The sequence below is a fragment of the Nelusetta ayraudi genome, unplaced genomic scaffold, assembly GCF_046127955.1.
Source record: "Nelusetta ayraudi isolate G7.1 ecotype Tasmania unplaced genomic scaffold, CSIRO-AGI_Nayr_v1 ptg000169l, whole genome shotgun sequence".
Taxonomy (NCBI): Eukaryota; Metazoa; Chordata; class Actinopteri; order Tetraodontiformes; family Monacanthidae; genus Nelusetta; species Nelusetta ayraudi.
In genome coordinates this window covers 292,618-307,172 of record NW_027466219.1, presented here as the reverse complement: position 1 = coordinate 307,172, position 14,555 = coordinate 292,618, and the positions used below count along the sequence as shown (strand labels likewise).

The 14,555-nt window shown below is 45.4% G+C and overlaps 2 protein-coding genes across 2 annotated transcripts; one reads left to right on the top strand and one right to left on the bottom strand.

Annotated features, from left to right (window-relative positions):
- Window positions 1-1,180: 1,180 nt before the first annotated feature.
- Window positions 1,181-4,657, bottom strand: otc (ornithine transcarbamylase). Its single transcript, XM_076014633.1, has 10 exons — window positions 4,488-4,657; window positions 4,062-4,200; window positions 3,880-3,961; window positions 3,337-3,424; window positions 3,004-3,157; window positions 2,796-2,918; window positions 2,634-2,687; window positions 2,403-2,552; window positions 2,075-2,212; window positions 1,181-1,985 (listed from the first exon to the last, which is right to left on the bottom strand). The coding sequence occupies exons 1-10, from the start codon at window positions 4,565-4,567 to the stop codon at window positions 1,926-1,928; spliced, it is 1,068 nt and encodes a 355-aa protein (XP_075870748.1). The 5' UTR covers window positions 4,568-4,657; the 3' UTR covers window positions 1,181-1,925.
- A 786-nt stretch (window positions 4,658-5,443) lies between these two features.
- On the top strand, window positions 5,444-13,536 carry rpgra (retinitis pigmentosa GTPase regulator a). Its single transcript, XM_076014529.1, has 12 exons — window positions 5,444-5,567; window positions 5,653-5,745; window positions 6,057-6,119; window positions 6,197-6,355; window positions 6,476-6,625; window positions 6,711-6,869; window positions 6,981-7,136; window positions 7,225-7,349; window positions 7,468-7,626; window positions 7,919-8,456; window positions 8,575-8,654; window positions 9,764-13,536. The coding sequence occupies exons 2-12, from the start codon at window positions 5,670-5,672 to the stop codon at window positions 13,184-13,186; spliced, it is 5,088 nt and encodes a 1,695-aa protein (XP_075870644.1). The 5' UTR covers window positions 5,444-5,567; window positions 5,653-5,669; the 3' UTR covers window positions 13,187-13,536.
- Window positions 13,537-14,555: the final 1,019 nt, after the last annotated feature.

Below are 14,555 nucleotides of genomic sequence, written 5' to 3'. Positions count from 1 at the left end.
ACTCCTTCGGTCTGTGGGTGGTCGCCGACGGGAATCGCCTCGTTTGTCGTGTCGCCATTGTGGCTAGCAAACTCCATTTATCTGCGTTGTTATGTGTTTGGTTTGCCAGTCCACTTAGCACCCAAGTGACGGCTTTGGTTTTCTTTTTATCATGACGACGGTCGATGCCACCCTAGAAAGACAACTTAAGAGGCGCGTCGACAACTTCGTTCTCTCTTCGTTTATGAGGTGTGAAATGAAACTTGTGACAGTTGTGAGCGGTTTTTTGTTGTTGAGGTGAAAACAAACATTAATGCACTTCTGCAAAGTTAGACAGTTTGTGTTTATGAATGAAGTTCCACTACGCCTCTGTTGATTCCACACCGGCCACCCACGAAGATCAAAGCTTCCCGCACAAAAACACTGCGTCCCGGTGGCCAATCAGAAAACAGAGGCGGTACCAGCCCTTGGGTGGCGTTTACAATAATGGTTAGCAATAGCGTCTTTGAAATCAATGGGCGCATAATGATTGGAATAGTAGATTTTTTTTTTTTTTTTTTTTTATCATGTTATTATACTTTTTTGGTTGTTATTATTTTAAGGTATTTAAAAATATATATTACATCTAGGCCGGATATTATGTGTAACATTTCATTATTTTCACCATTTTCATTAGTTTATGAAATGATAAACAAAATGACATGTGACAACCAAAAATCCTGTAATATAATCACTTTCAGAACTTTATTTTTATTATAGACTCCGGCGGCGCAGCCACGCATGATTATTCACAAAACAAACAAAAAACGTATTTCTTGTTAGACTTCCAGAGGAAAAAAATGAATGATTTTTTTTATTTATTTTTTGTCCAGTAGGTGGCTCAGTAGATCAACTGAAGGCTCGAGAAGCTTTGTCCTACAGTGGATTAGATTGGGAGCGTCAAAGCCTTATGAGTCTTCATAAGGAGTAATAAATATTGGTAAGTCTTGCTTGTTTTTTTTCTTTTATCCACTTGGTATACCATCTGTCAACATCAGTGAGATTGCCTGTTTTTTTTTTTTGTTTGTTTTTTTATGGTCCAACTGCATTTATTCACAACTATGCTACTTACAAAGTTTAGGAGACCAGAGACAATTTAAGAAAATTGTTTCTAGACACCCTGTTAAGGTTCTGTGGCAACAAAAACTGGGATTTTCGAGAACAATACTTGGAATTCTTTATTTGTCCCATCCTGTTATGGTCTTGAGGAAAATACACAACGTGAGCGTTATGCTGTATGTGTAAATAACAACGAATAATAGCATACAGCTTACAATTGGAGGAGAATAACCAGGGCCTGGGTCTTCCACAGTTAACCCACTTCAGGAAAATACAATGACTGCTTCTCTGGTTTAGTTTCTCAATGTCCAAAACACAAAGACTTGTGTGTTTATTCAGGAGTTTGACGTTAACAAAACATTTTGTGGTAGAGACAGTTTATATATGTGAATTGAGGGATTCAAGCATAAAACAATTAGCATTTTGTGCAGCGACAGAGCCAGTTGGGGTTTTAACCGGTAATACTGTAAATACTGTGTGGAGTCTGTGAGGAATGTGATTAGTCAGCTCAGGCTGTTTGGTTCTGCTTTTCATTTTCTGACGCTCGTGCCTTAATTTAAAGATGTAGTTCAGTAATCTCAATATTTTTTTTAAATGAAAAATGTCTGGTAGAGGGATTTACACCATAATGCTAATGCAAGCTGTAACTTCTCTCTCCTCTTGTTAACATATTTCTAACAAATATCTTTGGTTTGTGGTGTCCGTAGGAGTAAAAAAAAAATATATATATAAACAAGATGTACTCAACTGTAAACATTAAAGAATTCATACTTTGGAGTTAGTCGTATGGTGCTGATATGAAGTCTTCTACTGAACTCGACAGTAAAAATCTGGCTGAAGATCTACAATTAAAACTTGGGCATGGGAGTCTGTGGAGCGTAGTCAGTCAGGAGAGAAACCATCAAACCCTACAAAGACAAGACAGATCCAAGGATCAGAGGAGCCCCAAAGTCATTAAAAACACATCAGTTTATGTCATTCCTGGTCTCTCACTCACCATAATTGTCCACTTCCTATTCTCTGCTTCAGGGAAGACGAGGGAGTGGGGTGAGTAGAAAACCTGGTCGTCCACTTCCTCCTTTTTTCTGGGGAGACAATGCAGGAAGGTCCAGCCAGGCTTGGCCACGCTTGCTGTCTGTAGGTGATGAACATATGGAGAAAATATGCAAATGTAGAAATAATTTAATTGAATCTAAATTTAATTGTATACGCATGGTGAAGAAAAAAATTAATCAATGAAATACAGACAGCTGTCAAAAAGATTATTCTGGTAGCCAAAAAGTTCAACATCACTTCTGTGACACTAAATAATATTCTTTTCTTACCTTCATTGTAACCTGGAAACCTTGAAAGTCTCTCAGCCTCTTTGCCTTTTCTTCCTCCTGTCCCATACTGATCCAAGTGTCGGTGACCAAGACATCGCTGCCATGGGCAGCCTCCATCGGATCAGAGGTCAGCATTAACTGGGTCCCGTTCTGAGACAGATTGTAGGAAGGAACTTGAGATAAATCTGTTAACACGAGATCTGCCAATAACAAAACCTAAGGTGACCTCACCTCCCTGGAGAGTCTCTGTGCCTCTTGAATTACACTACTCTCTGGCTCATAGCCCTGTAGAACAAACACATTTTTGTTTTCTATTTCAATGCCTCTGATGAAATACATATTACTGGCTTTTACTTTCACCCACAAAATACAGAGAAAAAAACGTGAGGGAACCTTTGGTGTTGCAATCTTAAGATGGACTCCCAGCTTGGCTGCAGCCATCATGAAGGAGTGGACGATGTTGTTCCCATCCCCAATCCAGCTCACCGTCAGCCCCTGCAGTGACCCATAATGCTCCTAGAAGGACAGGCGAGGAGGTAGAACATATGTTCTTCATTTACGGTTCCTACTAAAATGCAAGAGAATGTGGGAGATTCGGCACCTGCAAAGTGAGGAAGTCAGCCAGGATCTGGATGGGGTGGTAGAGGTCGGACAAGCCGTTGATGATGGGGATTGAGGCTCCCTTCTGCAGCTCCTCCAGTGTGGAGTGACTGTACACTCGAGCGAGGACAATGTCACAGAGTCCCGAGAGAACACTGAGGTAAAAGTCGAGAGAGGGGTACGCAGAGGGACACAAAAATACCTTTAAAAAAAAATTAGCCACAAAAAGGCGTCAGGCTAACATGGACCCCCAAACACACACAAATAATCTGAACCGTGTCTTTACCTTCAACAGAAAACATAACTTTGGTGGCTTTAATAGCTAAAGACCAACCTGGCTGTATCTGTGGTGCTCTCATTCACTCCCAGGTGGATGTCCTGAGATGTGAGGAAACAAGGGTGTCCACCCAGCAGAGCGAAACCTAGAAATATATGTATTTATGTGGGGTTTTTTTGCATGCATAATCTGTCTATGTATACTTTTGCCCCTTACCTGATCCTATCCAACTCAACACAAACTTCATGATAGACCGTGTATGTGTGTGTGGGGTGGGTGAGGTGGTGGTGGTGGGGTGTTAGGGCAGGGTGAAAAGTTCAGATGCAGGCTGTTTCTGTTCCACAGCTGCACAGAGAGTTGCCTCTCAGCAAATCTTTTGTGAGCTTGTTAACAACGACTGAACACACTGATAGTTTCAATGCAGCTATGAGTGGAATATTTATATTAAGTGCTTGCATCTGTAGTTTGAGTCCAAATTGAGCCTCAGATCCTAGTTCCATCTGAATGAAATCCATATGCATTGTAATACTTGATAGCAGTCCTACTGGCAATGGAATAATGAACTGAAACCAATGCGCACGCGTATAGAAAAACTGGCACCTGTCTCTGTGGACATTCTTGTCCTGGTGCTCCTCTTCTCAAATATCATGGCAATCGACTTGCCTTGCAGGAGTGGGAGATACTGCAAATAGAAATGGCAGCTCTCTCAAATGAGGCTTCGGCCCGACACATAGTAGGTTAGTTTGTAGCTGCTTTGTGACGCGTGCCTAGACGTCGCCTACCTGTTTCTCATGCTTGATGCGATGTTTGAGATCCCCGGACGCCCACAGCAGCCTCTTGATTTCATCTGAGCTGAAGTCTTTCAGAGTGAGGCAACTACGGCCCTTTAAATCCACCGGACCACGGGAAGCAGCTCCTAGGCTTAAGATTCAAGATCGTTTATTTGTCATTATATGCATGTCAAAAAATTTTCATTTGAGGTAGTTCCTGGCTAAACACACTCAGAATAAAAGCACTCAAAATAAAATACTAAGAATACAACAACACTCAGGACAATAAATAAAAAAAACATTCAGAAGAATAAAAAAGAGTTACAATGTGCAAATGAATGAAAAGTTACTGAGTCAATTGAGTCAATAAAAATGACAGAGGAACTGTTCATCTCATGAGGTTTTTTGTACAAAGAAGAAGCAGCGCTGGAATCTTACCAAACCCCCCTTGACCAGTTGTTCCGGAAACTCAAACATTTTACAACGGAGTTGTTTATAACCAATAGTTTAGAAGACATGGAATCCTATTAGGTTGTAGCACAAGCAATCAACTCTTGTTCACAGCTGCAGCCACGGCTGAACTATCTGACAGCGTGGCTGGGATGACGCAATGTGGGAGAGGGCGTGGCTTCTTACGCACTGTTACTGCCGGGGAGGAGGCGTGACTATTTTACGCACCGTTTGCTGCCTGCTAATGTTGCAGCAGCAATAGCAGCCGTCCCCGGGTTCAACAATGTTTAACGAAAAAAAGAAAGAAAGAAAACAAATTGTATTTTATTTTTTTTATTTTTTTATTTTTTGCTATGACTACTGGTTCAACAATGTTTAACGAAAAAAAAAAGTAAAACATATTTTTTGCTATGACTCCTGTCAACGGTAGTGAACTTTTGGTTTCAGGTTGGAAAACTGAAGCTTGCCATTACATGCACGCTGACGGGAATACTCGTTAATTGAAACTACAGTCCAACCGCTGCGATTGATGCAAGAATTTACCTAGCATTTACCTTGCACGTGCCCCTCCCTGCAGCCCGTTGTTAACCTCACCTGTCAGTCAGCGCCGAGGAGGAAGGTCAGGTGACCTGTGGCCGGCGGTGAGAAGATGACAGGGCAAAACGACGTCGACATACCAGGTGAGGGGGAATATTTCTACACACGGTTCTTTACGCTTATTAAACTACAGTAATGACACCTGAAGCTAGCGTGTTACCTGCTGGCAGTTCACACAGACTTTCCGGTGTCCAGCCTGTCCCGCGGCTATTTCCGTCAGGCTGCTACTTAAATGGCTTGCAGGGTGACAGCAGGGTGGGTTGGGATTTAACCGGTGTTAAGGTGGAAAAGAACGAGTCGCTGCCGCCTTTACATTTATGTATGTACCTAAACATGTTTCCCCAGAAACGGGAGCCGTGTTCACATTTGGAAGGAGCGGTTTTGCAGACAACGTGCCAAGTCAATTCTGGTTGAGGAACGACCTGCCAGTGCACCTTTCCTGTGGTGGAGAGCACACTGCTGTCGTCACAGGTACACTACCACATTTATATTTTAACTACTACTACTACTACTACTACTACTACTACTAAACAAAAAATATTTTGTATTTGTTCAGAAAATGGCAGGTTGCTCATGTTTGGTGGAAACACTTTTGGTCAGCTGGGGCTCGGAGTCAAGCCTGTAGCCTGCAAACCTGCCTCTGTAAGAGGTCTGTCACTGAACTTCATTACTTCGTCTAATTTCATTGTTAATCTTGTAGCTATTGATCATGCTTTTTTATTATTTTCTTTTATTACCTGTTTGCTGGAAGTATTATGTGCTCACTTCATCTGACCAATAAATGTTAAGCATTTTCACACCATCAATCATATCATTTCATTTATGGAACAATTTACTTATATTTATATCAATTTATTGCAACAACAAACTCATTCACTCTACCCTGCCTGTTGGTAGCTTTTTTTTTTTTTAATTATTATTTGTGTTCAGCTCACAGAATGTAATTTGTTTTACTTTCAGCCCTAAAGTCGGAAAAGGTGAAGCTTGTGGCTTGTGGGAGAGATCACACAATTGTCTACACATGTAAGTGTATGGTCATAAAAGGCAATAACACAGTTATTTTCTTTCTTGTATCTAATTCAGGGTTTGTGTATTTTTAGGGCAGCGAAGTGTGTATGGTGCCGGCAGTAACCAGAATGGGCAACTTGGTCTGGGCCACTGCAACAACACCGAATCGTTTCATCGTCTGAGTCCTGTTTTCGACGGTGTAACCGTAACAATGCTCTCTGCAGGATGCAACACCTCAGCTGCCTTAACAGGTTGGAACTCATTAGGTTGCTTCATTGACAAGATTCTTTTGTGAAGCGTCAAACTGTGTTTCTTTATGAACATACTCAGCACCACGTGCATTTTTTGTTTTGCTTATTGTGCATTGCTAGAAGACGGGAGGCTGTTCATGTGGGGAGACAACTCAGTGGGTCAGATTGGCTTAGCGGACGAGAGCTTTGCAGCAGAACCCCGAGAGGTGAATGTGGGTGAGGCGGTGGTGTGGGTCTCCTGTGGGTCCCGCCACTCGGCATGTGTGACAGGTACAACTCTCAGCAGTCACACCAAACCACAGCACTCAGGCTGTACATGATGTATTGTTATGCTCTGTTGCTGTCGGCTTCTCAGCGGAGGGAAATCTTTACACATTTGGTGAACGTGCAAATGGACGTCTCGGTCTGGAGATGGAGCAGCTGGCCAATCACAGAATCCCTCAGCAGGTGCACGGGATTCTGGGTTGTGTCACACAGGTGTTGTGTGGAGGGGAGCACACTGTAGCACTAACAGGTGAGTGCACTGCAGGAATAGTTTTGCCTGAAAAGAGGCAAATTGAACTTAAAACTTAAATCCTAGTATTTATAACAGTGCAGCTGAGTTATTTTTTGTTGTTGCTTGCAGAGGAGTGTGTGTATACGTTTGGAAGGGGTCAGTACGGTCAACTAGGCCACGGAACATTTCTGTTCCAAGTAGATTTGCCAAAACCACTGGAGCACTTTTGTGACAGCAGCGTCAAGCACATTGCCTGTGGAGAGAACCACACCGCTGTCATCACAAGTATGCAGTCTTTTGTATATGTTTAGTTCGATTCGAGTTCAGAGTAAAAGCATTTTTCCCCTTAACAGTTTGTCTTCCTCTGTCACAGACAGCGGCCTTCTTTACACTTTTGGAGATGGTCGCTATGGGAAACTGGGCTTAGAGGAGGAGAATTTCATGAACCGCTTCAGCCCGACGCTCTGCACATGTTTTCTCAAGTACAATGTTGAGTTTGTGAGTAAATCATTGACCATGTTGTGCATTTTTTTTTCAGTAAAAAGGTAATTACGCCCGATTGAATATGGCAGATTGAGTGTGCAGTTTACTCCTTTTGGGGCCTCCTTTTATGTAGGTGTCCTGTGGTGGTCAACACATGCTTGTACTGGCTACCCCAAGATCACCAGAGGACCAACTAGACGTGCCAGACCTGGAGTCATATTACACAGAAATGAATTATAACCAGGCAGTTCCTCTGTCAGCACTCGCTGCACGAGCCCGTCACAGAGCAAAAGTAAGAACCTCCATCTCAATTCTTGTGTTGTTTACATGATTACTTTAGGTTATTTTTTGTATTTTTTGTGAACCTTTCTGCGTTTCCGCTCTAGTGAATGCACTTTACATTTGTACAAGTCAGAGAAAACTGTCATCATTGTAAATCCCCACTAGATGGCAGTGTCTCACCAATGCGCAGCTCAGCCGCAATACTGCCAGCTAACCTGTTGGCGGAGCTCTGTTTACGTGGTTCAAACTGTTCACGTTCTAATGTTTTTTTTTCTTAATTTTTTTCCTTGCTTCCTTTCTAGGGAAGCCCCACGGAGTTATTTGGAGATATCTTTCATATCCTCCCACGTTTAAATTCCGACTTCCTCAACACATCTTGGCAAACATCCAGAAACATCCTGGCACCCCAGAGACGTCCAAAGGGCTTTAGTTCTCCTTCATCATCCCCTAAACCACAATCAGTAATCTCACCTAGCCCTCCACTCTCCCCCAGATTATTGGCCAAATCCCCTCAGAGTCCCATTTTATCCCCTAAACCATCAAGCCCACATTCTCAGTCGTCAGGCGCTTTCCAAATTAAGTCTCCAAACAAAGTTTCCCCTCAGCCTGGAAGCAGTGAGCTGCCTTCTCCTTTCTTGTCACCAAAGTCTTTAATAAAACGTTACCCTGATGCCCCCGTACCTGGCACAAAGACAGCCAAAAGGAGAACGCAAGGTGTGGCGGCTGCTAAGAAGACCTTAATAGAAAAGCTGCCATCACCTATATCACCACAAGAACACTGCAGTCCCATCAGACCCTTGAGTGCTACCTCCTGTGAAGATGACTCATTACTACACACAGGTATTTGCAACATGTAAAAACCTGTCCTTTAAAGCTTTGTTTGGTTTGGGCTGCAATACCAATGATAGATAAAACTTTATGGCCCAGCTTTCTAACACATTTTTTCTCTTTTTTTCAGGAGTAGAAACCCTTCAGAGTGATTTTGCCAAAGGAGATGTGGAGGAAAGCGGAGCTGACTCTAACCTCTTGGAAAATATGGTGAGAGTTGTAATTTTTAATGCCTTCCTTGGCAGTAGCGTCCATTAGAGGAGACAATAAACTGCCTATGTAAACTCCGAGTCAGTTCGATGTAATTTTCCTTCCCAGGCTTCTTGGTTGTGGCCTGGATTACGTATGTGCGCTGCAGGGCAGGAAGCAGCAGCTTTGAACAGTCACTGACTTTTCCAGGAAATGTGCAATGCTCAGCATAGATGGTGTGTGTGTGTGTGTGTGTGTGTGTGTGTGTGTCTTGACTTTGCTTTTGTGTGTGTGCATGCGTTCATGCTCAAATATTCCATCTTTGTGTTATATCACTGAGGTACAACACACAATTCAATGTATTTGTTTTTGTCTTTTTCTTTTTGTTTTTTGTCCCCCCCCCCCGAAGAATTGTGCTCAGCGATTCCCCCTCAAAGCACTATCGCAGATTGGGATTGTTTTTGGCTCAGCGCAAATGTTGTTTTGGCTCCGACAGCCTCAGATAAACAAACTTGCACATGGATAAACTTGCAATCCTTTGGAAGAGTTGGCTGGGATTTAGCCACATCTCAGTGTTTCCACAGCCAGCCATTAGGCAATTTGTGATGGATTCATGGATCATGTGCTGGTTCAGTAACCCTCTCTGGCCCCCTGTTAGGTAGATATGTGTCTGTTTATGATGTGAAATGATCAATGACAGAAGTGCTGCATTGAATATATAAATATTTGTTTAGACACTAGAATGCACTTAACAATCAAAGCAAATTGGACACATTAGGAAAAAGAATGCTCCTTTGATGTTTTTCAATGTATGACACACATGTACATGTTCAATTTAGTCTAAGCCCAGCCATACGCCGCAGTGCTTTGAGTTGGGATTTGTAAGGCCCAACACATGATTTAAGGTTGGCAAATATAAGGTAGAGTGAGTTGGACTTATTATTCACAGGTATGGAAATCAAATATACGTAAATGGAAGTGGTGACAATTCAGATGAGCGCTAAGAGGTTACAGTGTCACATCATGTGGATTGAAAGTCTTTTCCCCCGATCATGATACTGTTGTATGTGTGTCTAGTGCCTGTATTTTCAATTTTTTAACAAGGCCATATCTCTTGTGATTCTATGCAGACAAAGAAGAGGGGTCAGGATTGTAGAAGAACAGTACAACAACAAGTTTCTCGTAAAGCCTCTCCCACACAGCTCCTGAAAGCCTCAGACTCCATCAAGAAAGAGGTTTCTCCACCTAAGAGCCCAAACAGGCAGGTGAAGCGCAAAGCCACGTTGAAAGGCAAAGAGAACGTTATTAAAGACTCCAACAAAAACAAAACCTACGCAGGCAGACAACCTCAAAAGGGCCCATCCCGTTTTGAATCACCAAGTGAGAAGAAGCAGCCGGAGTCAGACAGCCCGCCATCGGTGAGTTTGACTGAAGAGGAAGACAAAGCCAGGAGAAATTTGAAAGAAAGAAATAAACAGCAAGAGGACGTGAACGCCAGCCCTTCACCAGCATCATCACCTTCAGAGAAGACATTTCCTGCTGTTCTTGATGATAAATGGAATATAGTAAAGAGTTCAAGTTTAACGTCCTTGGAAGATGTCAGAAAACAGAATGCAGGAACCGCCAGCATCAATCCTGTTGACACTGAGAGACAAATAGAGACACAGCGGGCCAAATCGACTTCACTGAGGAAGATTCACGAGCTTAAATCAACGCTGAGAACGGGTCAGAGTCAAGCGCCGCTTTTTAAGTCACCGCCAGAGAAAATAGGAGCCGCAGCTGCCGCCGCAGCTGCTCGACTTGGAAGGGAGGAATCCCTCAGTGTGAAATCGACACCTGTGAAAGTCAAAGGAACCACGGCGATGCTTCACTCCGCGCCGGTGCAAAGTCAAAGAAAAGGTGAGCGCGAAAGGAGCCCCGACAAGAGTGCGGCCCAAAAAATAAGAGGCGGAGTTGCAGATGAGCGCCCGGCGCTTGCTGTCGGCGGCTCAGCGGGGAAACACAGAACCAAGTCTGAACTGAAGGTACAGACAAAAGCAGGAGGAGAGCAGGGAGGGAAAATGAAACGTTCAGAAGATGCTGATCCAGAGTCTAAACCAAACGCTGGAACCAGAGCGTCTAAGCCGGTGTCATCACAGCAGGATGCACCTGTCAGAGCAGGACCAGGCGCCGTTTCCTCTCAGAGTCCTCAGAGATCGGACGCCGTTTGCATCGGCGATGCCGAGTCTGACCTCCGGCCCGTTGACAGGAAGCGTCAAGAGGACGAGGAGCAAAGTGCGGAAAAACCCGGCTGGAGGGAAGTCGTTGGCAGCGGAGCCGCCCTCCTCCCTGCCGCAGCCATAGCCGGCGCGTCTGTAGCGGTCCTTGCCGGTGCGTTGGCCGGCGTCCTGTCCGCGCAGGATCCCGACAGCGACGGCGTCATGCCCGCTACCCCCCAAAGCAGGCCGTTCATGAAACAGCACGCTGTTATGCAACCCTCTTTTTCATCCACAGACTCCTCTTCGACCGAGCCGCCAAAGCCGCCCGAACGCGTGACAGACGCTCAGGTGAACACGGGAGAGGAAAGCAAGCAAACTGCCAGCGATCAGACACTAGTGAGGAGTGACAGCACTGACGCCTCACAAACAGGCGAGAGAAAGGAGAGCAACGGGGACGTCAAAACCGACGTAGCTTCAGAGGAGGAGGAGGAGGAAGAGGAGGAGGGAAGCAGTGAGAGTGATGGGGATGAGGAAGAGGCACGGCAGGGGGGAAGTGAAAGTAGTGCTAAGATGGTGGTGGAGGAGGAGGAGGAGGAGGAGGAAGAAGAGGAGATGGGGGTGAAAGAGGAGGAAGAGATGGAAGAGAAAGAGGAAGAGGAGATGGGGGAGAAAGCGGAGGAGGAGATGGAAGAGGAGGAGGAAGAAGAGATGGGGAAGAAAGAGGAGGACGAGGTGGAGGAGGAGGAGGAGGAGGAGGAGGAAGAGGAGGGAGTTTCTGGGGTGGGTGAGCAGAATACTGAAACTGCAGAGGAAGAGGAGGCAAGCTCCAGTAGAGAGGAAGAGCAGAGCATCGGGGAAACAGAAAAAGAAGGAAGTGACTCTGCAAAGAATGAAAGTGTGGAGGGTGAAGAGGAAGAGGAGGAGGACAATGAAGAAGGTGAGGAGGAGGAGGAGGAGGAGGAGGAGGATGAGGGAGTTTCTGGGGTGGGTGAGCAGAATACTGAAACTGCAGAGGAAGAGGAGGCAAGCTCCAGTAGAGAGGAAGAGCAGAGCATCGGGGAAACAGAAAAAGAAGGAAGTGACTCTGCAAAGAATGAAAGTGTGGAGGGTGAAGAGGAAGAGGAGGAGGACAATGAAGAAGGTGAGGAGGAGGAGGAGGAGGATGAGGGAGTTTCTGGGGTGGGTGAGCAGAATACTGAAACTGCAGAGGAAGAGGAGGCAAGCTCCAGTAGAGAGGAAGAGCAGAGCATCGGGGTAACTGAAAAAGAATGGAGTGAATCTGCAAAGTATGAAAGTGTGGAGGGTGAAGAGGAAGAGGAGGAGGACAATGAAGAAGGTGAAGAGGAGGGAGAGGAGAGCGCCAATCAGACTGGGATGAAGAGTCAGGACCCAGAGCTGGAGGAGGGCGGAGACGAGAGTGGAGATGAATCTGAGGAAGAAGGAGATCAAGAGGAGGAAGAAGACGACGACGAAGAAGAAGAAAATGAGACCAGTGAAGAAGGTGAGCAGGCTGACTCGAAGGAAAAGGGGGAATCTGGCAAACAAAAAGATGAGCCACATTCTTCCACGTCCGCCTTGAAGGAAAGCGAGGAAACTGGTGCGAGTGAGGAGGAGGAGGCCGAGGAAGAGGAAGGCACAGAGGCCGATGAAGAGGAGGAAGGCGGGGAGACAGTAAGCAGAACAACAAAGGAAGAGGAGCGGGAGGAAGAAGAGGGCGAGGAGGAAGACGGTGAAAGTGACGAAGCCGAGGAGGGACATGAAGAATCCAGTGACGAGGACGAGGACGAGGACGAGGAGGAGGAGGAGGAGGAGGAGGAGGAGGAAGAAGAAGAGGAGTCTACAAATGAGAATGGAACTGAGGAAGAGGATGAGACGACAGGGGAGGAGGAGGACGAAGGGGAGGGGAGTGAGGAAGAGGACGAGGATGATGAAGAGAGTGAGGAAGAGGATGATGATGATGATGAGGAGGAGGAGGAGGATGATGATGATGAGGATGAGGAAGAGGATGATGATGGAGAGAGTGAGGAAGAGGAGGAGGCTTCAGACAGCAAGTCAGGTCAAAAGGGTGCTGAGGGGAAAACGAATGGAAAGAGCAAAGGGCCAAATGCAAAAACAGAGAAGGGAGAAGAGGTGAAGAAAGTCACGCCGACAAATAGGAAGAAAACGGGCCAGCAGCAAGTTCCCCCGACAGCTCGTCCTCCTCTTCCTCCTCCTGCAACCAGAAGAGATGAACAGCAGAGACAAAGACCCAAACCGGCGCCGCGGAACAAACAGGCATCCGCAGGGCCGAGGAAAGCCGAGGAATCGCAGCAGTTCTGGAACGACGTCCTGCCTCAGTACCTGGACCTGCAGTGAATCTGTCAGACAGGAAGTGGACATAGAAATAATTTTATTTTGAGAATTAACATAACTTCACGCACATAGTAGAGAACACAGAGCTCAGTATTTATCTCCACTGTTGTGCCCAGGCAGCCAATATGAGTCGCTTTTCATGTCAATGTGATGTGGAGACGCTGGTCCAATTTGAAGAGCTTCACTGCTTGCATGTCGTGTTGTTTGTTTTTATGGCTGTAGAACTGTGTAAATACTGCAATTACATGGATATTTCCCCCCCCGCATACAGACATAATGATCATATTTACCTGTGCAAATTATACATGATGTATTTAAGAGCGGCAATCAAATATATTTCAAAAGTGGAAATGAATGAAGGGGCTTGTGACTGTTGTGTTCACGGTGGTCGGGCGGTGCAGTCAGCCATGAGAGTCGACGCTGTTATAAGCATGTTTGTCTCCAGAGGACTTTTTTTTTTTATTTTTTTTTTTTAATTTTCGATCCAGAATGCTTTGCCGCAGGTCCGATCACTCCTCCAGCAGGCAGGTGAGTCAAAGTCATGGTCGGCTGCCTCCTCCTCTCCCTCCGCCTGACCCCTGGAGAAACAGCACATGTGTAATTATAGCCCGACCTCCCAACCTCCCTCCCTCCCTCCTCCGTTTTTCTTTCTTCTGCTGTTTCCCGTCAACGTAAAGAACCCGCCGCCGACACCTTCGTGTGCGGACTCGCCTTCTCCTCCCGCAAAAAGGCGAAACCTCCGGCTTTGTGCAGAGTCAAAACAAAACAGCACTTTTTGGGCTCCCGCGCAAGCCCTGTACTCCTCCCCCCGCCTCCTCGACTCTCCTGATATGTGCCAGTTTGGGTGTTTCTACTCAAGCGGTGTGACTGTAATCAGCACCAGGCAGCCCGAGCTGATCGGCTTGCCAAAGGTGGGCTGAGATGTTTTGTAGGGTTACATATTATACCCATATCACATTAAAAAAAACAAATCTATAAGCGAAAGTGAAACAGAAAAAGTGTCATTAGCCCTCTGTTTTTAGCCTGCCAGCAAAAACACTGGGGCTGAGACTTTTTGAAGCCAGTGAAAGCCCCGTTTTATACCCATTACCACATAAAAAAAAAAATCTACAAGAGAAAGTGAAACAGAGAGTGAGTTTAGCCCTCTGTTTATAGCCTGCCTGCGAAAACACTGGTTTAGCCTCCTGTTTTGTTGGACCTTCAAAATGTTTTAAAGGGGACAATAACAAGGCGGCTTTGAGGTGGCTTCAGAGGATGGAACAAACACCTCATCAGCGCCCTTCGTGACATCACAAGGGGTGTGTCCTCCCACAAGAACTATCTTTGCATACACTGACTTCAGAGTATTGCTAGAAGTGTTGGCAGACTGGCA

Excerpts from the sequence above, each read along its gene's own strand:
- rpgra (XM_076014529.1), top strand. The coding sequence starts at position 5,670 with ATGTTTGGTGGAAACACTTTTGGTCAGCTGGGGCTCGGAGTCAAGCCT. Across the intron at positions 6,870-6,980 it reads GCACACTGTAGCACTAACAG|AGGAGTGTGTGTATACGTTT; the intron begins GTGAGTGCACTG and ends TGTTGCTTGCAG. Across the intron at positions 8,457-8,574 it reads TGACTCATTACTACACACAG|GAGTAGAAACCCTTCAGAGT; the intron begins GTATTTGCAACA and ends TCTTTTTTTCAG.
- otc (XM_076014633.1), bottom strand. The coding sequence starts at position 4,567 with ATGTCTTCTAAACTATTGGTTATAAACAACTCCGTTGTAAAATGTTTG. Across the intron at positions 3,158-3,336 it reads AGCACCACAGATACAGCCAG|TGTTCTCTCGGGACTCTGTG; the intron begins GTTGGTCTTTAG and ends CTTTTACCTCAG. Across the intron at positions 1,986-2,074 it reads ATAGGAAGTGGACAATTATG|GGTTTGATGGTTTCTCTCCT; the intron begins GTGAGTGAGAGA and ends TTGTCTTTGTAG.